The sequence below is a fragment of the Hippopotamus amphibius genome, chromosome 15 (assembly GCF_030028045.1).
Source record: "Hippopotamus amphibius kiboko isolate mHipAmp2 chromosome 15, mHipAmp2.hap2, whole genome shotgun sequence".
Lineage (NCBI taxonomy): Eukaryota > Metazoa > Chordata > Mammalia > Artiodactyla > Hippopotamidae > Hippopotamus > Hippopotamus amphibius.
Genome location: NC_080200.1, coordinates 2,968,424 through 2,995,543, shown reverse-complemented (window position 1 = coordinate 2,995,543; position 27,120 = coordinate 2,968,424). Strand labels below are relative to the sequence as shown.

Sequence of the window (27,120 nt, the reverse complement as noted above, 5' to 3'; positions counted from 1 at the left end):
TTTTGTACTTTTTTTTTTTTTGTCGTTTTACTTTTTTTTAATCCTCCGATAGGAGAGTCCAGAGGTACAGGTGCCAGGAGCCAGGGAAAGGGGTGGAAAAACAAAATGAACAACAAGAAAAAGAAAGAAAAAGATCACTCCTCCCTCTGTGCCCGAGGCCCGCCTGCGCCCCTCGTGTGGTAAGCACCAGGAAAGTCGAGTGTCCGGCCGGCGGCGGCGGCCAGCGGTCAGCAGGCTGACACCAGGCCCTTCTGGAAGGGGCAGCGGCGCTTGGGCCGGGGGCCCTCCTCGTCCTCGTCCTCCTCGTCTTCCTCTTCCTCCTCCTCTTCCTCCGAGGAGGACGAGCTGTCCAGCGTGAGGTCCACCACGTCAGCTCCCGGCTTCCCGTTCTCCACGCCGCCCCCTGTACCGCCCCCGCCGCCCGCGCCCCCCAGGGTGCCGCCGCCCCCACCGTTGACACTGGGGGTGGACAGGAGCCCGTTGGTGTCTGAGGTGCCTGCGGGAGAGAGACAGGGACAGACGCTCAGACGGCAGCTGACCGGCAGAGCAGGGAACTCGAGGCCGTTGAGAGGCAGGGGCAGCCTTGCTGTGCTGCACCCCTCGGGGCACAGGGTGAGGTGGCCTGAGGCCACCGGGTCCCCGTGCTCTGGACGGGGCCCGGCGCACGGCAGGCCCGCGCTCACGGCCTTGGACGCCCAGCCCCCGGGGCACTGACTCCACTGGGACGGTCGCCTTTCGGGTGGAAAGGCCACACGGCGGGATACGCGTGGGACCCGGAAGTGCTGCCAGCCCGGGAACGAGGGCCTCACCCAGCACGAGGATGGGGCACTGGGGGCTGCAGCTGCGCTCCTTCTCAGCGCGGACGGGGCGCCACGAGCCATCCACCAGGTACTCGATCTCGTCCGCGTCCTCGCACTCGCTCAGGATCTTGGAGAGGAGCCTGCGGGCAGAGGAGGCGGTGCTGACTCCAGGGCCCCCCCCCCCGCCCCCCTGGCTGGGGGCCGGATACTCCCCGAGCGACGGCCTGACCTGCAAGAGGGCCTTCAGCACAGCCCTGGCCACACCTGCTGACCTGAGGCTCGGTGGGGGCAGGAACGTGCGCGGGGCCCCCCGGGGGGGCCAACAGTCCCCCACGTGTGGCAAGGTGACAGCCGGCGACAGCCTGCACAGGCAGAGACCCGGACCCGCCCTCCGGCCGCTCAAGAGCATGAGGCCTGGGGGCGCCCCATCCTCCCATCCTGACGCTGCACGGCCCATTTTTACAGAGGAGGAAACGGAGGCTCGGAGAGGAGACGCATGCTGCTTGAAGCTCTCGAGAGACTCTGGTCCGCCTGGGAGCAGAACGGGCCCAGGATGCTCCCACACGGCCAGCAGCACCCCAAGGGGGCACACGTGCCAAGTCACGGCCCTGAGCACTGTACCTGAGGCGGAGCCAGCCCCATTTTACAGCTGGGAACACAGAGGCCCGGGGAAGGGGAGTGAGTCCCAAGGCCAAAAAGGCCAGGCGGCAGCAGCCCTGGGTTCTGGTCCTCCTTCTACTTCCAGGCCATGGGCCTTGGTCTTCTCTCCCTGCCTGCAGGATGAGGCAGGCACAGCGCCTATGCCAGGCTGGGAGCAGGAACACACCAGAGACCCCAGTGTCTGTTCAACATCAACTCTGTACCTGCCTCCAGGTGGCTTCTGACCACCTCGGTCACGATCACACAGCAGAGAGCCCTTGTCCAGGACACCCTCTGTGGCTGACACAGCCCCTCCCAGCCCCACCACCCCAGAGTCACCACAGTATGACTACAGCTCTGCCTGTAATGCACTTCACACCTGCAAAACTCCTACTCACCCTCCAAAGCCCTACTCTATGGCTCCTGTTCTCCAAGCAGAGCACAAACAATAGGAATGTCTGTGTCTGGCTTAGTCCTCCCATCCCACAAGCCCAGTGGGAGTTCCCTGAAGGCAGGGTCTGGGATGGAGTCCTTTTGGGGGCCCCCAAAGACCCAGCTAAGGGCCAGAAACAAAGTTGCAAAGCCTTGAGAAATAAATGCATTACAATATATTTACATTAAATGTTATTTATAAACAAATTATCAAGGACCCTTCCTCCAGGAAGCCTCCCGGCTATACCCAGGCCGCACAGGCTGATGGAATCATCGCAGTCTGTGTAGGGCACAGTCACACTCCCCAACCCCAGCCCCGCCTGTCCCTGGAGCTGTCAGAGTTCACCCCCACCGGGGCCTCCGTGACCTGCTCTAGGCCTGGGGGGGTGGGGAGGCAGGCGCCAGGGCACACAGCTGCCAGGCCAGGAACAGAGCCGCCATTCAAGCCCAGCCCTGTGGCCCCAGGGGCCTCCTCACTCCACCCGAAGGCTGGACGGCGTGGGGGTGGCGGCTCGGCCCCTCTGGGGAGGGGACCCAGGCTCAGAGCTCGCCAGACTGGGGTTCAAGTCCTTGCCTGGCCACCTGTGAGCTGAGGGCCTGGGCTGGTGGCCGCCCCTTCTGGGCCTCCGTCTCCTCATCTGTAAGGTGGGCGTGATCAAGGTCCACCTCCCTGGATGGCTGGGAGCGAGGGCTTGCAAGACCTCCAGGGCAGTGACCAGATGGCAGACAAGAGCCCGACCGTGGGGACAACTGACACGCGGCCACTGCACGTCAGGGCCATTCCCTCCCCCACGGCACACACCTCAGCGGCGCCTCGGCCGTCATGTGCGGGGGAGGGGAAGGGGGCATGCAGCCGAGGGGCTGTGCAGTCGGTGGTCCAGAGCTGCCCCATGGCCTGCTCCTGCCCAGGCTGCCCAGTTCCCTCCCCCAGCCCCGGTTCTGGGGACTGGAGTGGGTGTGGCTGGCGCCTGGCAGGAGCCGCTCAGTCAGGTGCTGGGCTCGGTTTCTGGAAACTTAAGACCAGAGCAAAGTTTCCCTTTTGGAGAGAATGGCCTTTTTCCCCTTCTCCCCCTGTGGCATGGGAAGGGCCCGCTGGTTAGGCTCGGGGGACAGCCTGGCCGCACGCTGGTGCCCCCTAGGAAAGGGCCCAACAGAAGGCGGCCAGAGTTTTGGGGAGACATATGTCTCCTTCACCTTCCTACGTGAAGGATGTGACCAAACCTCTGAATTCTGTTTGAGAAGCAGCTCCCCAGATCATGCAGTGGCCTGGAAGCTAGCAGTTCCCGGGTCCCCGTTTTACATGGTGAAGACACAGACTCAGAATGGAAGGGCACGCAGGGAGCAGCAGTGGAACTCCTGGGTCCTGCTTCTGAACCCTAGGCTACCCCATTGCCACACACACAGCAAAGACCCTGACAAACCCTCAGGGCGAAGACTCCGCGCTCGCAACGCAGGGGGCCTGGGTTCCATCCCTGGTCAGGGAACTAGATCCCGTATGCCACAACTAAAGATCCCGCGTGCCACAAATGAGACCCAGCTCAGGCAAATAAATAAATAAACATTAAAAAGAAAAAGAAAAGGCCCTGACAAGACCCCCAGGGATGACCCCCACCTCTCTCTGTAGCCCGAGGCTTACAGAGCTGCCCCAGGAGGAACCATGGAGGCCTCAGAAGCTGCACGGCCCTGCTCCTCTTTCCAGGAGCCCAGCAAGGCGGGGGGCCGAGCCCAGCACAGCCTGGCAGGCGGTGGGACCCCTGTGCGCCGCAGCGACTCACCCATCGATGATGAGCTGGTCGTAGGGGGCTGGCTTGTCACACACCGGGCACATCCAGGTGGGCTTCTTCTCGTTCATCTGGAGGTAGAAGACGGCATCGAAGCACTGCAGGTGCGCACAGGTCTCCGCGCGGCAGGGCACCGACAGCCGCATCTTCACCAGCTGCAGGGGCAGGAGGCGACGGGTGTGAGCAGCTGCCCGGAGAGCACGGCCCACCCGGCCGCCCCCACGAACCCGCGCGCCCCGACTCACTGGGCAGATGAGGGAGACACGCACGCCTGTGGTGGCGATCTCGCTGTCGGGGTCCAGGCGCAGCTTCTCTTTGACTGTGGGAAAGGGGCGGCCAGTGTCAGCGAGGACGGGACAGAGGCTCCCGCAAGCCTGGGGCTGAGGGGCGGGTTTTCCCAGCAGCCAGAGATGCTCAGGAGAGCAGCAGGGAACACCCTCAACACCCCACTTCAGAGGGGCAACGGTCCACGCGGTGAGCACCCTGTGCCCGTCTCCAAGGATGATGAGACACGTGCTTTAGCTCCAGGACCCGGGACTAAGAGGAGCATCTATGCTAAAAAGCCCTGGGTAGGGACTGCCCAGGGGGCACAGTGGTTAACAATCCACCTGCCGACGCAGGGGACACAGGTTCCAGCCCTGGTCTGGGAAGATCCCACATGCCGCGGAGCAATGAAGCCCATGCGCCACAGCTACTGAGCCTGCGCTCTAGAGCCCATGAGCCACAGCTACTGAGCCTGAGCGCCACAACTACTGAAGCCCGTGCACCTAGAGCCTGTGCTCCACAACAAGAGAAGCCACCGCCATGAGAAGCCCACGCACCACAACGAAGAGTAGCCCCCGCTCTCCACAACTAGAGAAAGCGTGTGTGCAGAAACGAAGACCCAATGCAGGCAATAAATAAATAGAGTAAAAAAAAAAAAAAGCCCTGCGCAGCATCCATTTATTTTCGACAATCTGGGTGCAGAACGAGGGGTGCAGCCCCCCTACAAGACTGTCCTTTTCTGGAATGATCCAGGCAACAAAGAGCTGCCTTAGGCCACCTGCAGCGACTGCTGACTCTGATGGAAACCACCGGGGCCTCTGGCCCCACTCCAAGGGCTGGGGAGCCCCAAGACCAGGAGCGCCCACCAGGGACCCTCGGAGCCACAAGCACCATCCAGGCAGCCACCCCAAAGCCACCCCACCGTGAGCCCACCAGCGGTGGGAAAAAACCTGGATGTACAGGAAAAAAGCCTGGAAGGAAACCGGCCCACTGCAGCCCCGGGGACAGGCCTGCAGGGGGCGCAGGGAGGCTGGCCAAGCAGCCTGCGAGGGGCAGCGTAAGCTCCAGCTCCAGACGGCTGGGGACCACGCCGGGGCCCTGCAGAGTGGAGACCACGCCGCTTGGACGCTGGAACTGCCCCCCCCTCCTCGACACAACACCTGCGCCCCCTCCTCCAGAAGCTTCCTTTCCCCTCCCACATGGGACTGAGGATGACCTGCCAGCTTGGCCACCCCCCATGCCGGCAACCCCTCTGCTGTCTTCAGCCACCCTACGGCTCCCCTCTCTGTCTAACAAGTGCTAATGAATGGTAGACTCTGAGACCTTGACCCCTCAAAAAGACCCAGGGCAGGGAGTTCCCCGGCGGCCCAGTGATTAGGATTCTGGGCTTTTACTGCCGAGGACCCTCGTTCAATCCCTGGTCGGGGAACTAAGATCCCACATGCCGTGCGGTGAGGGGGAAAAAAAAAAGACCCAGGGGACTTCCCTGGTGGCACAGTGGTTAAGAATCCACCTGCCAATGCAGGGGACACGGGTTCGAGCCCTGGTCGGGGAAGATCCCACATGCCCATGCACCACAACTACTGAGCCTGAGTGCCGCAACTACTGAAGCCTGAGTGCCGCAACTACTGAAGCCTATGTACCTAGAGCCCATGCTCCACAAGAGAAGCCACCGCAGTGAGAAGACAGCGCACCGCAACAAAGAGTAGCCCTGCTTGCCCCAACTAGAGAATGCCTGTGTGCAGCAAGGAAGACCCAATGTAGCCAAACAAAAATTAAAAAATAAACTTAAAAAAAAAAAAGACCCAGGGCAGCTGCGAATGGGTGCAGTGCACACCATGCTTCAAAGCAAGACCTCAAACCTCCTCTGCCTACCAGGGGGAGGGCACAGGCAGCAGGAAGGGCTCAAGTGAGACACAGAACAGGACTTCCCAGCTGCAACCGGAGAGGAACCCAGCAGCCGTGACGCCCAGCCTGAGGCTGGCTGCGGGAAGGAAGCTGGGGGCTTGCTTCAGAGAGGAAGCCCTGCCTGCCCCGGCAGGGGCCCAGGCTGTCCTCTGCACCTCGACACATGCCACTGCGGCCCCTGCACTGCCCCAGGCCCCGGCTCCTGGCTGGCCCCTGAGGGATTAAGCCAGGCCTCCCCCTGCCCGTGCCCCCCTCCCCACCCCCCCCACCCCTGCCCCCCAGGGCCCACGGGTGCCTGGATGGGCCCAGCCCCACACCCATCCCTGCACCTGCCAAGTGGTGCTGCAGCCGGCGAGGCTGGTGCGGGGAGCCTGCCTCCTCTGGTCAAGTTGGCCATTGTCCCCGCAGGGACACAGGCAGGTGGGGGTGGGGTTGAAGAAAGGGCCCTTTGAGGAAAGAGGCCAGCAGCAGGGTGGAGCGCTTAGGCTGAGGTCCTGGGGTCACAGAGCCCTAACTCCGCCACGCTGGCCTCCGTGTCCCCACCGGCCAGGCCCCACTGCCCGGACCTGGAGGCTGGAGTCAGAAACCACCCCACAAGGGCCTCCAGGGGATCACAGAGGCCGTTCCTGAGGCCCCACTGTGTGCTGGGCAGCCCCTGGGGCAGGACACAGGACGGTTCCATCTGCCTGTGTAAGCGGTAGTTTTGGCTTTTTAAAATACTCTGTATCCCCATCCCCCCTTTTTTTGGTTGTTGAAAGTACAAAAAAGAAAAAAATGAATGGTCTCAGCATTCCCAGCGAGACCCTCATCATCACGAGCGCCTCCCACTGGGAAGCCGTCCCCTGCTGGCCCCCGCCCACCCCGTCCCCGCACAGCAGCAAGAAGCGCCCGCCCGGAGCCGCGATCGCTGGGGGTGCTCGCCTCCCGGCAAGCTCGCCGAGGCTCCTTGCCCATGGACCCCGGCAGCCCCCACCCGCGCTTCGCATCCCACTCCCTGAGCTTGCTGGGGGCTGTTGGCACACCTGGCTCGTCCTGCCTCAGGGCCTTTGCACTGAGTGGCTTTGGGGGGGAGGGGGGACCCGAGGGGGGGGTCCAGGGCAGGTGTCAGCGGCGATGGAGCCATGTCACCCCCCGGGGACCGTGGGGAGCCCCACTCAGCCACGCAGGAAGGCCCAGGGCTCACCCAGCGCCTTGCACAGCTCCGGGTGCTTGACCCCGATGGTCTTCAACCTCTGCAGCAGCTCCGAGGAGGTCAGTTGCCGCACCAAGTACAAGGCCACGGAGTAACTCTGGGAGCGGGGGAGGGGAGGACAGTCAGGGTTGAGCCAGAGGCGGGTGGGCAGGGGAGGCAGGGGAGCGAAGGAGAGTGGGGGAGGGAGGGCGGGGAGGGATTCTGGAGGCTGCTCACCTTCCCGTAGTTGCCCCAGGTGACGGTGATGCGGTTGGTGGCTGAGGACAGGTACATAAGGTGGGTGAGGTTGATGGGGCGGCACGGCCTCTTGGGCTCCACTCCGGGCTTGTTGGAGGGGTAGTAGCCCTGGAAGCAGACACGCCGGCTGTGACCACCACAGGGGTTCTGTGTGCGCCCCCTCATTCCGCACTCTCTGCCCCACCCCCCACGGCAGGTCCGGGCGGTGGGGGGGGCCCCACTCACCGGGACCGAGCAGTAGCTGTGGTTGACCTTCACAGCGATGTTGGGTGGGTACTGGTCTTCCTGAGGGCTGCTGGTGTCTGAATAGCAGATTCTGCAGGGACATTGGGGACCGTGGGGCTGCGGGCACCTTGGGCAGGACAGGGCCCGCTGGGAGGGGCGGGGAGGACAGATGGCGACCCAGGGTGCAGGCGACAGGACCCGTGTCTGGCTTGCGTGGGGCTGCGAGCTGGGGCACCCATGGACAAGGCCAGAGAGCGGGAAGGGGGGGCGTCTGAGAGGGTCCCGGGGCCACCCGGGGGGGGGCAGCTGAAGGTGGGCGAGAGCCGTGTCCCCACCCACCCCAGGGTCCCGGTACACCTGGCTTACCGTAGGACAACCTGCACGGCCTTGACCCCGGGCTGCAGTTCTCTGTGCGTGGGGAGGAGAGGAGGGGTCAGTGAAGGCGAGCCCGGTGGTCACGGTGACCCTTCGCCAAGGACCAGCCAGGGGAACTAACCCGCTACCTCCCATGACAACTAAAGGCCAAGGGGTATCGCCTAGAACGTTCTCTCCCACCATTTACTCACGGGTGACTTGGGCAAATGACCTCCTGTCTGGATAATGGGGGGCTGGCGTGGATAGGAAAAGGGGTGGTGGGTGTGGGCCTGGCGCCCGAGACGCAGCTCGGCGGGCAGTGACTTCTGTCTCAGCTGGAGACTGAAGGCCTCAGAGGGCAGGGTCAGAGCCCGGGACCAGCCTGCATCCCTCCTCCGCTCACCGTGGGCGGTCCTGCCCCCAGGGGACACCTGTGGTTTGCACAACTGGGGAGCTCCTGGCAGGCACCGAGGGGGTGGGGGCAGGGCCGCTGCCGCACAAAGAATGCCCCGACCCCGATGTCGGGAGCAGCAAGTGTGGCACCCTGATAAAGGGGGGTGACTGGCCCACCTCGGGGCTGTGCATTGAAGGTGGAGAGAGCGTGCACGCCCTGAGCTGGCGCAGGGGCCACCCTTCCCCACCACCGCGCCCAGGGTCTGCTGCAGGCCTGGCGAAGGCTCCCTGGCCGGGCAGAGGGCAGGCACAGCGCACCTGGAGTTTCGGATCAGCTCCACCTGTCTGGGCGTCAAGGCAAAGATGCACGGGCTCTCCTGAAGCTTCTCGTTATTCTGTGGAACTGAAGACAAATTTGGGGTCAGGGTCACGTCTGGTCCCTGGAGAGGGCGCCGACCACAGTCATTCATTCCTACGGGCCTGGCCCTCTTCAGACTGGGAAGCAGGAAACGGGAGGCTGAGCCCCACCCCGGTGGGATGGATGCGAGGGCTGCCGGGGGGATGGGGGCATCCTGCCCCTTCCTGGGTAAGGAGAAGCACAGCCTATGGTTCAGGGGACACTCACGCCCCCACCCCCACCCCCTCGTGTCCCCCACTGAGGGCCACTGGCAGAGCAGCAGCCTCTTCAGCCCTCAGCAGCTTGGACATCTATTCAAGAGGACTGAGGACTGCCTGCGGGTGGGCAGAAGAGCGTTGCCGGGCCGGCAGGACACAGCATACCAGCTGCGTGCCTTGGGGCCAGCCACTTTCTCCAGGTCTGTGGGAGGCCGGTGACAACTCTGTCCCCAACTCGCAGGGCTATTCTGGGCGCCTGTGAGCACGTGCCCAGCCCCACAGTGCTCGGCCCAGGCCCTGCACATCATGAGTTCTCAGTGGGCCCAGCACAGCACTGCCTGCTGGAGGGGACAAGGACAAGCTGAACAGGGTCGCGCCTCAGGGACCCACAGGCTGGCCGAGGAGATAAGGAAGTGAACTGGCAGTGAACCTCCAAGTGCAGAAAATAAGAGTCACAGAGCAGCCTGGCCTGGCTCACAGCAAGAGGCATGAATGAGGAGGGCAGCAGCGGAGGTGCACACAGACGCCTGCTCGCCATCACGGGGCACTGGGTGCAGAAGCAGGGAGCACGTCTGCCAGGGCATGGGGGCCTTGGCAGGGAAGAGCCGGCATCACTGCACTGAGAACCCCAAGCGAGATCAGAAAGCACTCTGAACTGAATGAGAAAACACAATACTCCAACTTGTGGGAGGCAGCTAAGGCAGTCGTGAGAGGGAAAGTTATAGCTTTAAAATGCTTCTCTTTAAAAAGAATGAAAACGGCTTAAAATGAATGCTGTACACTTCCTCCACAAGAAGCTAGAAAAAGAAGTACAAACTAAAAGCCAAAACCATTAGAAGGAAGGAAATTAAAGATGGAAGTCAGTGAACCAGAAAGCCAACAACAGAAAAAACCAACAAAGTCAAAGTTCTTTGATAAACACCTGGCCAGACTGAACAATAAGATCGTGAGAACATAAACTAAACTGTCATGAACGAAAGGTAGACAGCAGTACAGATCCTACAGCCTTCAACAGGGGGCTGTAGCTTCATGCCAGTAAACTCGACAGCTTAGATGAAAGGAACAAACTCTCCCAAAGACGTAAATTATCAAAACCGGTACCAAAACACAAAGGAAGTTTGAAAAACTTTTTATCAGTTAAAAAAACTGAACTCATAATTAGAAACCTTTCCACAAAGAAAACTGCAGGTCCAGGTTGGTGGATTCAAACAGACGTTTAAGGAAGAAACCATATAAACTTTATATAAACTCTTCCAGGGAGTATCCCAGGGGCTTAGTGGTTAGGATCCTGGGATTTCACCTCCAGGGCCAGGGTTCAACCCCTGGTCAGGGAACTGAGATCCCACAAGCTGCATGGCATGGCCAAAAATAAATAAATAAATAAAGTCTTCCAGAAAGTAGAGGAGGAAGGACTCTTCTCAACTCATTTTAACGAGGCCAGCATAACCCTGCTTTCAAAACCTGACAGAAGTGCAATGAGAAAGGAAAACCCCAGCTGAATAACCCTCATGAACGTGGATGCAAAAAAATCCTTAAAAAAATATTAGCAAATAGCCAGGGCCCCTGGGGATCTGGCCCAGGAATGCCAGATTGGTTTAAAACCTCTACATACCCACTTAGAGTGGCTAAAATGACAAGATGACAATTCTAAGTGCTGACAAGGATGTGGAGCAACCACGACACTCTGCTGGGGATGGTAGTGGTTGTAACATGCTACATTGACTGTGGAAAACTGTTGGGCAATGACTAACAAAGTTAAACATACACTTACCCTGTAACCAGCAATCTGTTAGGTATTTCCCAAGTAAATGGAAGTATGTCTATGAAAAGACCTGTGTGAGAACACTAGGCTAATTTATTCCTAGTAGGTCTAAACTGGAAACAACCCAAGTGCCCGCAACAGAAGAACAAACGGACAAGCTGCGGTATATTCACACAACAAAACTTGTAATCCATGCATCGACATGGGTGAAACTGAAGCCCTAAAGCTGAGCCAAATGAAAGCAGACGCAGAGAAGGACATGCGCGCGCGTTATGTCACCTTCCTGAACAGGCAAAACTAATCTACGGTGACAGAACTCAGAACAGAGGCTGCCTTTGGGGCGGGGTGAGGGGAGGCAAGGATGACCTGGGAAGGGGCCCCGTTGCAACTTAGCAGTCATGGAAATCTTCTGTATTTGGTGGCACTGGGGTTACTGGGGCATGTGCATTTGCTAAAACTCCAATTACACACTAAATATCTGTGGATTTCATTGTATATAAACTATATCTCAGTGTTTAAAAATGTAAAACTACACTGAGAAGTGGTGATCATTCTGCGACGAATAAAAATATCAAGTCACTATGTTGTACACCAGGAAGTAAAATCAAATTGTAAGTCAGTCATACTTCAGTTTAAAAATAAATTTGGGGGGACTTCCCTGGTGGTACAGTGGTTAAGAATCAATGCAGGGCCCAGGTTCAATCCCTGGGCCGGGAAGATTCCACGTGCCACAGAGCAGCCAAGCCCGTGCGCCACAACTACTGAGCCTATGCTGAGCCTGAGAGCCACAACTACTGAGACCGTGTGCCACAACTACTGAAGCCCGCACGCCTAGAGCCTGTGCTCCGCAACAAGGGAAGCCACCGCACTGAGAAGCCCGCGACCGCAATGAAGAATAGCCCCCGCTTGCTGCAACTAGAGAAAGCCCACGCAGAGCAATGAAGACTCAATGCAGCCAAAATAAATAAGCAAATAATTTTTAAAAATAAATAAAATAAATAAATTTGAGGACTTCCCTGGCAGTCCAGTGGTTAAGACTCTGTGCTTCCACTGCAAGAGGTGTGGGTTAGATCCCTGGTCGGGGAACTAAGATCTCACATGCCTCAAGGCTCAGCCAAAAAAAAAAAATTGATGAAGGCAAAACCAAAAACAAATAAAAAAAATTAAACAAAACCCAAAAAACACCCCCACTACACTGAGAAGTTGTCAAATTGGGAGCCTGGAAGGGAACTGAGAAGTCTGATAAACTGATGAGGCTGTGGCTGGGAGGAGTGAAAACCTCAAGGGAGGGCAAGCTAGTACAATCCACCAAAACGACCAACCCCTCGGGAGGCAGCAACTGCAGACGGCGGGCGCGCGCACAGGAGGGCCGAGGCCACGGCCAGACGGGACTCTTATCAGCAAAAGATTGCTAATGACCTAAATGCCCACCCACGTGGTTGGTCAAGATCTGCTCCCGGGGACTTCCCTGGTGGCTCAGTGGTTAAGAATCCGCTTGCCAATGCAGGGGACACGGGTTCCATCCCTGCTCCAGGAAGATCCCACATGCTGTGGAGCAACTAAGCCTGTGTGCCACAACTACTGAGCCTGCGCTCTAGAGCCCGTGAGCCACAACTACTGAGCCCACGTGCTGCAACTACTGAAGCCCACACGCCTAGAGCCCGTGCTCTACAACAAGAGAAGCCACCGCACTGAGAAGTCCGCGTACCACAATGAAGACCCAACGCAGCCAATGAACAGATACTAATTAATTAATTAAAGACCAGCTCCGGGCTCCACATGGAGGAATACTACGCTCCCGTGAACACACGGAGCCATGGACCAAGCGGCTCTTTATGCTCTGACAGACACTAACCCCCAAGATGGTTTTAGGTGGAAAGAGCAGGTGCGGAGCAGTGCGTACCTCAGGCGGCTATCTGTGTACCCAAAACCGAGAAGGGGGAGCGGGGGATCAGTGCAAGAGCCGCCTCTGGGGAGGGGACGCCAGAACTGGCCACAACTGCGAAGTCGGGGGGGGGGGGGGGGGTAGGCAAGGCGTCTGCTTTCTTTATGCTGCAAACTCTTTAGAACCGCGGTGAGCAGACTGTCCCTGTAAAGGGCTGGAGTGTACATATTTTCGGCTCTGCAAGCCACATGGTTTCTGCCTCCACGTCCCCACTCTGCCTTGTACCACGAAAGCCACCAGTGAGGGCAGCCACCAGTGAGGGTGAGCACACGCCCGGGCATGGCTGGGGGGCCCATAGGGAGCAGGCGGCCCTGGGGCCCACCCCTGCCTCAGAACCTTCTGAATTCCAAAGCACCACCTTGGGCAGGCTATTTAAAAAGCAAACACGATTTGAATGTAAAAGCAGCTCGGGCTTCCAAGCCAGAGTTCCCGGGCTAGGGTTTGTACCCCAGCTCTGCTCAGCTCACACCCCCGCCCCCACCCGAGCCTGTGCGCCCTCCGCGCAGGGGACCCGGTTCCTCAGGGTGCCAGGGCCGGAGACGGCGCTCAGGAAGAGGGGGCTGCTGAAACCGCCACGCTGCTGCTGCTGCCAGTTCCTGCTTGCTGTGCAGGGAGGGCTGGTCCCTCTGGAGTCCCGGTTGGGGCCCCGGAGAAGGGCCGCCTAATTGGAGGGCTGGGGTGCACGCAGGCTACCTGCAGATGCGCCCGGACCTGCCCAAAGAGCCCGGGGCGATTACTTATGGGGGGAGGGGGCCTCACAACATCTGAGCTGGGCTGCAAAGGCTGCGTGGGGGGGTGCAAACACTCCCCCATCCCACAGAGTCCCCCGGGGGGCAGGGGAGGGGACAGCCCGCCCGCCAGCCGAGGAGCTCTTCCTACAGAACCTGCGAGACAGGTGGCTGAAGGACGGGATCCGGAGTCCCCCTCCCGGAAGGACTCCTATTTCTCGGTGAGGTTGCTGTGGGGGCAGGGGACGCAGTCCCGATTTTCTGCCGTGCCATCAGCCTGGGGCAGCTCACTGCTCCCCCGAGGAAGCCAAGTGGCCGGTGGGAGGCCCGCTGCCACCACAGCTGGGACCCTGCACACGCAGTACCACCGGGAGGGGGCGGGGGTCCCCCAAGCCCAGGCCTTCGCCATCCAGCAGCAGTGACAGCCCTACCCTCTCAGCAGCGTCTGTGACCCTCGCCCCCTCCTCCACGATCAGCTCCCTTGGCCAATGACGTGGGCGCGGATTTCCAAACGCACCCAGGGCGGTCCCTTCCCCACCCGTGCTCAGTTGATCGGTAGGCAGGACCCCTGCTGGTCTCCTGGCTCCGCCCAGCTCAGGGCCTGGGAGGGGGGCGGGGGAGGGGGAACTCTGTCCCCTGCCTTGGTGGCCTTAGTTCCACCGCAGCCACCCGGGGCTGGGCTGCCTCCTCTCACTCCCTACCTGCCAAGAACAACCTGCCTCAGGGCCTTTGCACTCGCCATCCCCTCTTCCAGAACATTCCTCCCCCAGCCATCTACACAGCCCTGGTGTCTTCTAAGCCCCTGCAAAGCCACTGGAATGAAAGCCTAACCTGAGTGCTTTTATTTAAAAATTGCAACCCCCAGCCCAACCCACCAGCAACCCTGGGGACCCCCCCCCCACCTCTTTCCGGGCTCCATTTTTCTCCCAAACCTTCACCTCCAGAGAATTAACACAATGCTCCCATGTCTTTGGCTCGTTGTGGATGCAGAGCCAAAGGGACCCCTACTGTCGCCCATGCTGCACAGCAGGGTGGTGGGGGGCCCCTGCCAGGCGGCGGGGGGGGGGGGCGTGGGATGGGATAGGGTACACGCCCTCCCCCCCAAGCACACCCACGGGTCTCAGCGCCTCTCAGGGACTAAAGGGAGAACCCCTGCCCCAGGGTCCTCAGGGGAGTGGGAATCCCAGGAGGAGAAACTGAACCAGGGCCTCAGCCCCCGGGCTCCGTCGGAGACCCTGACAGAGGGCGAGGCACACGCGGACGACTGCCAGACAGTCTCACCAACCGCCACAGCAAAGACTATTTAATGACCTCAGCAGGTGCTCACTACACACTGGGGATGTGTGTGGGGGGGGTGACGGGTGACAAACCAGCAGCCAAGACACACCACACACCTGAGGTTGCTGGCGCAGAGAGAAGGCAGCAGCGGCTACAAGCGCCGGACTTCTCTGCTGTTAACCTGTGTTTTCTATGATGAACACGTGTTTTTACAAAAGTTTAAACAGAAAGAAAAGGAGATTTTAAGAATTCCACTGGCCGGGACTGGTCTCCCTCCTAATGGCCTGAAGCCCTTCCGCAGGCAGCCCCCCGCACCTGGGCCCCAGTGGGGATGGCGGAGGCGTCCTGGAGGAGGCGGGAAAACAGGTGCTCCGGGCTGGGCGCGGGGGCCGCTCCACAGCCGGGGCGAGGGAAGGGGTACTACAAGCCCCAGTTAAGGGCGCTGGGTTCAAACCCCAGCTCCTCCACTCACGCGATGAGGAGCCCGGACTTCCCGCCGGTGGGTTAGGGGAGGAACAAGCACGGAAGGAGGGGCTCCAAGGCATTCTCACCGCAGCCTGCAGGCTGCTCCCCGGCTCCAGGCCTGTGCTCACGTCCCACCTCACGCTGCCCCACGCATGCAGTGGGGAACAAGCCAGTTCCAGGGGCTCGACAATGTCAGGGTTGGGAGCAAGGTCACGGAGGAAGAGAGTGGTAATAAGAGAAGAGAGATAAGCTTTAGATCAGGCGATGGGGCGAGGAGAGCCAGGTGGGTGTCTGCAGAAGAATGGCACAGGCAGAAGAAACAGCACGTGCAGAGGCCCTGGGGCAGGACCAGGCCTGGGGTGCTGCAGGAGGCTGGAGCGGCGTGCGCGAGGGTGAGGGTCTGGGTCAGGGTTAGGCTGGGCGAGAGGGAGGAGGAATGGGACAAGCCTGCTACTCTAAAAGCTTCCTCTGGCTGCTGGGGGGAAGCCCGGTGGGGGAAGATACCAGAGAGGAGGCTGGGCAGGTGAAAACCAAGGGCGTGCAGAACGTCGGGGGTGGGGGGATCACAGGCAATGGAGGTGAGGCACCTCCAGCGGGACCTGGGGCAGGCTGAGGCCTTGCCTGGGACAACCTCCACGCCCACCTGCGGGCCCCCTCAAGGTCATGCTGGGTGCTCCCCAAGGCACCCGCCTGCTGCAGAGCTGGCGTCACCACCGCCGGCAGGGAAGGCCCAGCCAGCCCAGTGGGTCAGGCTGCCTGCCCCTGGAGCTGGGACACAGCACACAGACTGCCACGTGACGGTCCAGGCTTCGCAATATGGAACGGCCCCAAGGATCCCACAGAGGGTCCACGGGCCTGCCAGTGGGGCAGCAGGCAGGCCACTCTGCCTCTCTGCATTGCAGGGGTATTACCCGCCTCAGAAAGGACGCAGGAAAACAACACCTGGAAAAGCTGGGAAGCCCTCAGCAAGGTCCCACCGTTCCCCACCCCACCCATCTCGTGCTTCCAGGACGGTCTCCCTCCCCCAGCTTGCGCCACGACACCCTCCGGTCACAATGGCCTCCATTCACAAGCCCTCTCACCACCAGGCCTCTGCCTGGACACCCCGCTCCCCCTTGTCGGGCTTAATTGCTACTTAGCCCTTGGATCTGGATGCGATTGTGACCTCCTCCAGGAAGCCTTCCTGACTGCCACCTCCCCACGAATGCACAGTAAGGGGGTCCTTGTACGACAGCCCCCATGGGAACCCTGCACTCCCTGATCAGAGCATTCCTCCCCTATCACTATTTACTAACTTTATACAATTTTTATTTTTTGGCCACGCCACACGGCACATGGGCTCTTAGTCCCCCGACCAGGGATCGAACCCGCGCCCCTGCAGTGGAAGCACAGAGTCTTATGAACCACTGGACAACCAGGGAAGTCCCCCTGCCCATCACCATTTAATCACCTCTAGGGCAGCCTTCTGGCAAAACGCGCCATGCCAGGGACCTTGCTTGTTGCTTGGGCAATACCAGCCAAAGCGCTCACCACCTGAGCGAGGGACGGGACGTGTTGATACACGAGCCCTGCCTGACGGGGAGGGCGCCGGACCTGCGGCTCTCCACCAGAGTCGGCGCCGACCACCTCCCGGGGTGTGAGGAGAACCGGGGGGGCAGCTCACTCACCCTGCTGGGCCGCAGCAGTGGTCCCAGCCCACAAGGCGCTGCCCACAGGACGCCAGCAGCCTTGAGGAATAGCGCGGGGCCAGGCCGGGTTTCCTCCCTTCTGCCCATGACGAGTCTTACGACAGGACCTCGTCTCCCCCAGGCACCTGGCCCTGAGGTCTGGGCCTCCCCAGCCAGCCTCTGCCTGCTGACACCCCAAGTGGCCAGGCTTGGGGGACCCTCAGGCCCCAAGGGAGTTGAGCCCCACACAGCAGTGTTGGGCCCAAGACTGCACTCCCGGCCCCCCAAGCTCTGCTCTGGGTGAGCGGCAAGCGCCCGGGCCCGGGGGTGCCTGGCCCAGACAGCTGGGCTCCCCACCCTGAGCAGAGGCCGGGGGCCAAAACCCTCATGTGGTTCAGGACCGGGGCTTCCCCACAGCGGAGCAAGGTGCCAACGGCACAGGGAAGGGGACAGAGGAGGGAAGGTGGCTGAGCATGGGGCCCCGGAGTCCCTTTCTCGGGATGCTGTGTGACCTTGGGCTAGTGTCCTGACCTTTCTGGGCATCGACCCCCACCCGCCTGCTAGAGTGGATCATCTGTCTCCTGAGCTCCGTCCAGCTCCCGGTCTGTGGCTCTATTACTCCCCTCCCCTCCCCCAGCCCGAACATTCCTCCCCGCGTGATTTATGCCTGCTGTCGGCCGGGCACGGTCTCCATCCCAGAGCCGGCCGGCGGCTCTCCCGGGGAAACAGGACCGGAGTGTTCGGGCCTCGTTTTGGTCAGCAGGCCCTGACCAGGAGTGAGGCGAAGGGAAAGCTGTCTAGAGCCTCCTGAGGTGGCTCCTGGGCAGTGCCCGCGCTGCAGGACTCGCTGTGGGGAGGCAACTGGGGTGAGGGCCGGGTGGACAGAACTGCCAGCCCGGGAACAGTGGGGACCAGCCAGCTTCAGGGCCGGCGCCTGTGCACGATGAAGCCCCCCCAGGAAGCCGGGCGGCCCCCGGGGAGTCCCTGAGGAGACAGGAGCCCCGAGAAAAGGGTACATCCTGGGAGAGGGTCAGGGGAGTGGGTGGGAGCCAAGGCAGGGTGGGGTCGGCCTCTTTGTTCTGAGCCAAGAGCAGAGTGATTCCTGGTGTAGACAGGGGAGCAGACTCTCCCGGAGATCAGGTGACCGGGGTCCCCGGGGGCTCAGGGCAAAGTGATGCATTGTGGGGCGGGGATGACTGCACGTTTTCCTGCAGGAAGGAAGCCCACGGTCCAGGCAGGGGAGGGAGGCTGCCGGCCCCAAGTTCAAAGCCACCTCCAGTCACGGCCCCTGTCGGGTGCACGGCCCACCTTGCAGCCTCCCTGTTACAAAGATCGTGCCTGAGTCCGTCGTAAGGAGACTGAATCGTCAGCTCCATCACCCGAATCAGCCAGCCAGCCGGCCAGCCAGGCCTGCGGCTCCAAAGCCTGTGGGGGGTGGGGGGAGGGCAAGGTGGGGGGTGGGGAGTGGAGGGGATGGGTCCTGGCATCTAGAGAGAGGCTCGGGGGAGCAGAGACAGGGACGGTCGTCCTGGAGAAACTCAGGAAGGGACCTTGGGTCTCCAGCGCTGCCGCATCACCCCTGTGATGGGTGCTGGTGAACCCACCTGCCTGCCACCTGGGGGCTGCGAGAAATACCTCCTGATGCCAGAGAGAAGGCAGTGGAGGGCGGAACCCCAGGCCAGAGCGCAGGGCCTCAGACCCCAGGGCCAGGACCACCAGCAGTGCCCCTCCAGCCCACCCTCACCAAGTCCAAGGGCTGGAGACAGGAGGGGAGAGGTGGCTGCCAGGCCTCCCCCCTCCCCACCTAGGGCAGGACGGAGGGGGCCGCAGGGCGCGGGACTGCCGCTGAGGCCTGTGTGCCGTGAGGGGCCCCCCGGCCGAACCAGGCAGGCCGCTGGCTCAGCAGGGCTGCGGGGGATGGAGCCGCGTGGCCAGGGGCATGGCGGGCGGGGGTGCGGAAGGGCTGGGACCTCCGCCACAGCGCGTGGGGACTGACGCGTGACCAGGGCCCACCGTGGCAGGCGGCAGCGCCCACAGCGCCGGGACGGGCCGGGGGCACCCCGAGGCCCCGGACGAGGGGTGCCAGACGGGAACCGCCACAAGCGTGGGGGGCCTCGTCGGCTCCCTGCTGTATCCCCCTGGGGCAGGGAGGGGGGTGTCCGCCCAGCAGGCGCTCAGGTGTAGGCTGGCTGTGACGGAGTGGGGGGGTGAGCGGGGACAGGGGTCTCCAGGACACTCAGGGACCTGGTAAAACCTGAGGGGCGCCAAGAGCCCCATCGCGTTCCACTCGCTCTCCGGGGCCGCGGAGGCCCAGGAAGCGGGGGCGTCTGCGGCTGAGTCCGGGCTGCTCTCCCCTCCCAGGCCCGTCACCCGGCTGCCCGGGAGGGCCGGGGCCCACCTGCGTGCCACTGCTCCAGGCCTGACACACAGCAGGCCCTCCGTCGATGGAACGGACAGAGAAACGAGGACGGGGCTCCCCGGCCTCATTTCCTTCATCTGCGGCTGCGCCCCGCCTCTTGGAGGCACACCTAGCCGTGCCCTGATGAGCCGGCCCGTGTGGACAGGCCTGAACCCGCTGACCAAGGTCACTCCCGCAAGCTGCCTACCAGGAAACAGCCTTCTGTGGGGGTGGGAGCGGGAGGGAAGGTCAGGTCGAAACTCAGATCGAACCTCCAGCCCCTCTGCCACCAGGAGGAAGAGCACGGACGCCAGCCTCCCAGGTGGCCCCCAGGGCCCCCTGCCTCCTGGTGGTCCAGCCTAGTGCAGCCCGTGTCCACCAGCGTTGGTCCCTGCGACCAGGGGAGCGCGGCAGAAGCAAAGACACGCTCCCCAGCCGAGGTGGTAAGAGCCCCAGGGAGAGCCCTCGGCTTCCCGCGGGGTCACGCACTCTTGTGTGTGCACATGCTCACGCTCTCTCCCTCTTTCCACTGCAGCCCCCCACCCCGTCACAGGGCTCCAGAGCAAGCGACCCACCACACCACGCTGGGGGGGGGGACGCTCGATCCGCCCACGGAGGCCCAGGTGGCAAGAACTGGGGTCTCCAGACAACAGCCAGCAACCACGTGACTCAGGGCCCCAGCCCCCGGCTGACGGGCAGCTGGACGGTGACCCCCTGAGCCACCTCAAGCCAGAACCACCCAGCTAGGCCGCTCCCGAGTTCTGACCTTCAGGCACTGAGGTGTTGGCTGTTTCAAGCTGCTGGGACTTGGGGTAGCTTGTTACGCGGCAATAGGTCACTAATTCAAGGACCCAAAGGTGGCCCCTATGCTTCCCGGGAGGGACAGGCCCCCCCCCCCCCCCCCGCCCCGGCAGCCCCTGGGCCCTTGCTGCTTCCCAGAAAATGCTCCGGGTTGGCTGCCCGGCTGGCCGTGAGTGCTGGGAGAACTCGGACGGTGGGGCCACCCCCGGGGGTGGCAGGGACTCACCCAGCTCGGTGGGCTTCAGCAATTCATCCAACATATTAAAGAAGGGCAGTTTCACCAGGCGCACTTCTGGCTTGAGGGTCTTGGCAGGCAATCGTCCGAGTCCGTTCAAGTACTTCCCGTAGAGCACGGGGTAGTCAATGTTAGGCCCCGTGAGGGGAGTCCTGGGCACCGAGCTGGCCCGGTCGTAGGTGGAGTGCATGGTCAGGGGGTCCAGGGGCCGGTGGGGCTGGGGCACGGGCTCCGCGCTCTTCTTGGCGTAGCGCGTCTCGTAGAGCTCCTTGATCTTCTTGAACAGCTCAGGGCTACAGTCAAACTGGACCAGCTGGAGGGCCCGGGTGACAAGTTCGTGTTTAAGTCCGCTCTTACTCCGGCCAACAAAACCCAGGAGCATCTGAAGGTCGGAGACTCGGAAACTCATCACCATGTTCTGGGGAAGAGCAACCACAGACACACACGTTCAGAGGGACACGCTGCCAGGGTGCAGGGCCGCCCAGGCCAGCTGGGGGGACAGCGAAGGGAGACCCTGCCAGCGGCCGGCCGGCGCGGCCCGGCGCCCCCAGGAGGAGGAGACAGCTTCGGCCCCAGTCCCCTGGCCCAGGCTGGGTCCCACCTCCACGCCTGTGCTCAGGCTGCCGGCTCGCCCTCCCCTATGAGGCCCCCTCCCAGCTCAGCCCTGTTCCCCTCCTCCCCCGCCAACCTTCCCCAGCATCGCCAACGCAGCAAAAAGCGCCTCTGACTGCCCCCCCACAACTGCTTCTATTTTAGGTCCTCTTTTCCCATCTTCAAGCCTGAAAGCATCCCCAGGGCAGGAACTGGGACTCTTGCTTCCCCATAAACAGCCTCAGCCATTCCCTAGCTGAGAACACTGACGGCCTCTCTGACCCTCAGTCTCTTCGTCAGGGAGGACGGCAGGTCCACCTCATCAGGATGTGGGAAGGATGAGATGAGGCGACGCAGTACAGCAGAGTGAGTGCTCAACCAACGTCGGCCAAACGCACTTCCCCTTCGGTCTGGAGGGCGGCAGCCACTGCTCGCTTACGCGACTCACCTGCCAGGGACTCAGCTGGGCGTGTGATTGTGCACTTCAGTCTGACACTTCAAACACCCCTGCCAGTCTGGGGTGAGCTCCAGTTACAGACAAGGTCCAAACCCGACTCGGAAGCCCGGGTGGCTCCTCTCTACCCAGCTTATTTCAGCTGAGCGCTGCCGAGGCCATCAAAGCACCTGCTGGTCCCCCTGGCAGGCTCCCTCCCCTCGGCTCAGTGGACACTGGGGCCGGTTCATTCCCTGGGTGGGGTCGTCCCCAGCATGGGGGGGTGTGGAGCAGCACCCCCCGGCCCCACGCACTTGATGCCAGGAGCCCCCCAAACCCCAGTCGTGACAACCACAAATGTCCCACAAACATCATCGAATGTCCCCTGGGGGAAGGATCCGCCCCGACGGAGAAGTTCGGGGATCCAGTAGCCACAGAGGCTGTTAATTGAGCAAAGTGATAACCGAGGCCTGGTAATTATTACCTGGCAGGGCCCCTCCAATGAAATCAGACCAAACACAAGAGCACAGAGGACCCCAATGTTTTCTGTGGGACTGGCCGCCAGTGGCCTGCCCTCTGTGACCCTCGGGGCTCCCCAATAAGCTACAGAAACAAAGTATCCCGGAGGGATGGGCCAGCAGAGTACGGGGGCCACCCACGCTGAGCCCTGAAGCTGGCCTGTGATGAACGAAACGTGGTGGGAAAGAGAAACTTCCAGGGGGGATGGAAAAAGAAAAAGTACAAGCGACAAGAGTGGGTATGGAAAGCTGGCATGCCTGGGGCAGGACAGCACCCAAAGAAACCAATAAATCACTTAAACTCAATGAGAAAACAAGTCTGCCGGGCAGAGGTGGGCGGGACCCCTGCCAGGCTGTTTGCATAGTGGCCTCAATGCCAGGAGGCGCTGGCGTTTCCGGGCTGTCAAAGAGTGAGCCGTGGAACCTGATGGTGGCCCCAAAACTCGGGAGCCCTGGGTTCAAGTCCAGGCTCTGCCCTAGGTTCCCAGACAACCCTGGGTTGGCTGTCCAGCTTCTCTGCACTTCCAGCAAGGTGGGAATGCTAACATTCTTCCCCTCTGTCCCCCGCCAGGTACCAGGTTCCTGCTGATGGCAGAGGGGTCTGCCAGGCCCCAAATGACACAGACAGACGTGCGGGGAGGCCCTGTCCTGCCTGCAAAGCCTCCAGGGGCAGGCTTTTCCTGCAAGGTCTCCCTCCTACTCCTGCACTGCTGACGGGGAGCGCCTACCAATGCTAAGCATGGCACTAACCTTGCGAGGATGGATGTCCACTACACAGATGAGAAAACTGAGGCTCTGAGAGGGAAGCGGCTGGCCCAAGGCCTCCCCGAGAGTCCACAGCAGGACTGGTGGTATTAGGACTCGGGACCATCGGACTCCTGAGGCTGTTTTCTTCCGCTCACACCCAGCTGCCAGGGAGCCCCTCGCTCCCCAGCGCACCTCCTGCCTGAGGGACCTAGCCGTCTGCTGGCCCTCAGAGTCCGAACACTTTTCAAAACAAAGAGGCTTCGCCTCCCTTGGCCTGACTTCCTACCTTGAACAGAAAAGAAAGGTTTGCGGACAAGATGTTTCTTCTGGAAGAGGCCCAAGGCACTCTAGGGGAGAGGCGATGTCCTGTGGAAGCCGACCGCCTGCCACGGAGCCAAAGGCAGGTGGGCCTGGCCATTCGGAGTCTGCCCACAGCACATCTCCCAGGCCCTGGGAGCCGCGCCCCCACCTTCCTCTGCCACCAGGTTGGGGACATCCGGAGCTGCCTCGTGCACGCGCATCCCAGGCACACCCCTTGAGCTGCCATATGTTCACGACTCGGATTTCTCAGCAGCTGCCACCGCTGAGGAGCCTGCCCTCCACACTGGTGGGGGGGGGGCACACAAGCGGGGCGCAAACATTCAGGAAGAAGCCCCAAGCGCTTCGCAGATCACTTCCTGCCCGTGGCTTCATCCTGACCCGCCTGCCCCTCAGCTCTGTGTTTATAAACAGCGCCAGGCCCCAACGGCTTCCAGAGCCTCAATTCTGGGCTCCTCCGGAGCCGCGTGGAGAAACAGCAACCGCGCTGAACTTAACAGGGGCTCCTCTCTCCAGGAACTCCGAGCTCTGCGCACGTCACTGCACGCTCTCTCAGGGAGTTCCCAGATCACCCCTGCCCCCTAATCCCTTTCAGGGACCTCCGGTTAAGAGTCTCAGATTTCCAAGCTTATTAGGCCCCCCTTGCTTTGCCCTCGGACCAGCCCATCTTGCACCCCAAAAGACAGTCTCCAGCTCTCACTATGAAAGGCCGGGACAGCGCCTAAAAGAGGGGAACATTTCAATGGCATGCAAGGCACTCCATGGTGACAGCAGGCACTGAAGGAGAAAGAAGGCTCCCTACGATCAGAGCAGGCTGGGCTGACGAGGCTCAAGGTTTAGAGCACTTGAAAAAGGGTCAACTTGATCTAACTGGGGGGGGGGGGGGGTCCCAGCCACCGGAGGGTCAAATAGAGTTCATCAGATCGTATTTCAAGGCCCTGGATGGTATAAGAGTTCAGACCCTATTCTCTGGCTGAAGTGGGGGCGGGCGCCCCTCACCACAGCCCCACAGCTCCCCGAGCAGGTTAAATTTCAGGGCTCCAGGGGACTTCAGGCCGCAGGCTGCCGCCTTGGGCTGGCAAAGTTCAGACCTCCACATCTCTAGAGCAAGTCTCAATTTCTCAGAACTCCACAGAGAGGCAGCTGCATGTATGATGCAGGTATAGGGGGAGGGCGCTCAGAGGTGAAGGGAGGGCAATACCCTATAATCACAGAACCTTGAGGGCTGCATTTCAGATCCCAGTGGGAATGGAAGAGAGATGTAAGGAGAGAGAGAAGCAAGAGAAAGAAAATGTTTACAGGTCAGGACCCTGGGGAGGAGAGACCAGCAGGCGGAGGGGGCGGTGCCTCGGTCCTGTCCCCCACCTCCCTGGGACCAGCGGCCTTGAGTAAACTTCTCAGGGAACAACCCGAGCCTGGTCTGGGGCAAGGGTTCCGGAGCCTCACCTCGGGGAGGCATCTGGGGGAAGATACATCCCCCGGGAGACGGATGCTCCCAGCTTACTCCCAAGAGGGTTAAAAGGGGCCCCAAACTAGGAGAAGCGGGGGGTCGGGTCATCCATGGGATGTGGAATGTGGACCCGAAACAAGAATATGGGGGAGAAGGACTAGGAACTGGCCATCAGGGTTCCCCGCACGGGGAGCTCTCAGCCGGCCCGCCACGTGATCACCCTAACTACCCTACCCTGCAACAAACCAGGGACTCTCCAAGGCTCACCATAAGAGACTGGCAAAAAGAGAGGGGCCTCAGATGCAGAGCTGGGGTGCCTAAACAGATCTGAAGCAGGGGTCCTGGGGCCTGTGTGGGAGAGGACTGTGATCTGAGCAGAAGACTCCCGATGGGGTACAGTATAAGGGAAACAGACAAGGTTTGGAAATGGGGTCTGATCCCGCGAGTATGGGGTTCAGAGCCCCAGGAGCACAGTCCAAAGCGGCACAGATGCCGTCCTGAGAAAAACGAGGGAGGAGAAAGGAACAGACCAGGACCCAAGAATGAGGGGAGAGAGTTAGGAGGGCGCCGACACAGGGGCCAGGGCTCCAGCCCACTCGGGAGGGCAAGCTCAGTTAACAGCGCGCCCACTCCGGAGTGAGGAGGGTGTCAGGAGGGGGGCGGGGCTCTGGGAGCTGAGCGGGAGCTGAACATGGGCTCCAAACCACAGCCAGGAGTACAGACCCCAAGAGACACACTGCGCTTGGGGGCGGTTCAGGACCCCAGCTCATCACCCCGGATGGTGGAAGCGGTGGCAGAAAAGTCAGGGGACCCTTCTGAGCAGGGAATCGCCAACCCCAGCCTGGTCACCTGGGCGAGGAGGCTGACCCCCCAGATGCCAGCCCACTGTACCACGAGGGGCGGGGAGGCGCAGACACTCCCCCAGGCCAAAGAGCGCCGACCTCGAGGAGGGGACGAGCAGCCCAGCTCGTCACGCTGCCGAGGGAGACGGTGCCTCAAGCTGGGAGGCGCGGCCCTGTGCCCGTGCCTGGGGAGATACGGACCCTAACCTCTCGGGCTGAAGGAGGGAGAACCCAACCTCCCCCCTGGGGGCCGAACCCCCGGCGCGAAGGCTGGGGTGAGGTTTTGGGGGCCCCGCCCCCGGCCTCTCCGCGCCCCGCCCGCAACCGGAGCCCCGGGGCCAGGGGCGGGCGAGGGGGCCGGACGCCGAGCCGCGGGCGGGCCGCGCCGTGGGGCCCCGGGCGGAAGGCGCAGACCTCGGCCGGCCGCCCGGCCCCCGCCCCCCCGCCCGCCCTGGCCGGCACCGCCGCCGCTCACTCACTTTGGCCTCCACCAGCTCCGCCGCCATCTTGGCCACCAGCGTCCCCCGCGCCGGGAGCCCCCAGCCGTCGCGTCACGTGATCGCCCTCCACTCGCGGGCGGGGCCGCCGCGGCGGCCAATTAGCCTCCGCGCGCCCTCCTCCCCGCGGCGAGCGCGACCGCCCACTGCGCAGGCGCGCGCAGCCACCGCCCGGGCCTCGGGCCAATCAGGGCGGCCCGACACCGCCCCCCTCTTTCGCTCGCGGCGACCACGCCCACTCCTGGCCGGCTCTGGCTTCTTAAAGGGGCACGAGCCCGGCACAGGTCCGGGCGGGTGCTGGGTGCCTTCTGGGGAGGGAGTAGGCAGCGGAGGCGACAACAATGCAGCCAGGTGCCGCGGACCCCGGCGCGAGGCGGCCTCCAGGTGCGTGACCGGTTGCCCGGCGGCGTGGGGGGAAGAGATGGTTGGACCGCGCCGCGGCCGCCAGCGCGTGCAGCGAGGCGCCTGGCGGCGCTGCGCGGGGCATCCTCGGCAGGCCCGGCGACCCGCGCGCCGTACATCCGGGTCCTGGCGCGGCACATGGGGCGCGGGAGCTGCACCCCCTTGGTTGGCCCCCGGCGGAGAAACGCGGGACCCCCCTGCCCGATTCCCGGGATGCCGGCGGCCGCCCCCTCGCCCCGTCCCGCTGGTTCCATCTCCCCACCAACTGTAAACCTTTGGAGTCTGCACTCAGCGGAAACTCCCCAGCTCAAGAGCTTTCCGTGGCTCCCCAGTGCCCGCGGGCCGCACGTCTCAAACTTTCTTGTGTCAGAAGCAGGAAGCAAGAGGACAACAATGTATATTGCAGGGTCCATCCCTTGAGATTATAAATCTCAGGGCAAGAATTAGGCGAAATTTAACAGCGCCCCAAATGACTCAGTTATCAATATGAGTATGTTTGTGTGATATTTTTTTTAAATAAAAATTAATGCAAAAGAAATCCATGATGAAGAAAATACTAAAATTTAAAGAGGGAATCCAACGCTGCAGTTGCACAGGTGACCTCCGTCACCGCACCCAAACTCTGACTCTGCAGGGGTTTGTTTTACTTACAATTTTTTAATTTTGAAAAGGGTGCAGAACTGGCACCCTTCACCTTTATGTACCCTTCACCCAGCTTCCCCCAATAATATCTTCCCCCAATAATATCCCCCAATAACCACAGTGTGTTGTCAAAGCCGGGAGATTGATGTTGGTACCGTACAATCAACTCAGGTACCGATACTTGGATTTCACCAGTTTTTACATGCACTTAAAAAAAAAAATATTAGTTTATGTGAGATCTTAATTCCCCAACCAGGGATTGGACCCTCACCCTCTGCAGTGGAAATGAGGAGTCTTAACCACTAGAATGCCAGGGAAGTCCCTACGTGCGCTTTTTTTGTTTTTTGTTTTGGTGGTGGTTATGTATAGTTTTATGAACTTTGATCACGTATACATTCTTGCAGTCGTCATGGTTGGAACAGTTGAAGGTGTAATAATGCTATTACGGCTATGTTTTGAAAAGAGTATTTGTCAGATGAATGAATAAAGAAGATGTTGTTTACATATACGATGGAATACTAGTCAGCCATAAAAAAGAACCAAATGATGCCATTTACACCA

The 27,120-nt window shown here is 61.4% G+C and overlaps 1 protein-coding gene across 1 annotated transcript; it reads right to left on the bottom strand.

Annotated features, from left to right (window-relative positions):
* On the bottom strand, window positions 1-25,638 carry PIAS4 (protein inhibitor of activated STAT 4). Its single transcript, XM_057710131.1, has 11 exons — window positions 25,498-25,638; window positions 20,111-20,537; window positions 8,544-8,628; window positions 7,845-7,886; window positions 7,479-7,569; window positions 7,233-7,361; window positions 7,008-7,113; window positions 3,898-3,971; window positions 3,647-3,807; window positions 810-940; window positions 1-496 (listed from the first exon to the last, which is right to left on the bottom strand). Exons 1-11 carry the CDS (start codon window positions 25,522-25,524, stop codon window positions 228-230), a joined length of 1,542 nt encoding a protein of 513 aa, XP_057566114.1. The 5' UTR covers window positions 25,525-25,638; the 3' UTR covers window positions 1-227.
* Between the last annotated feature and the right edge of the window lie 1,482 nt (window positions 25,639-27,120).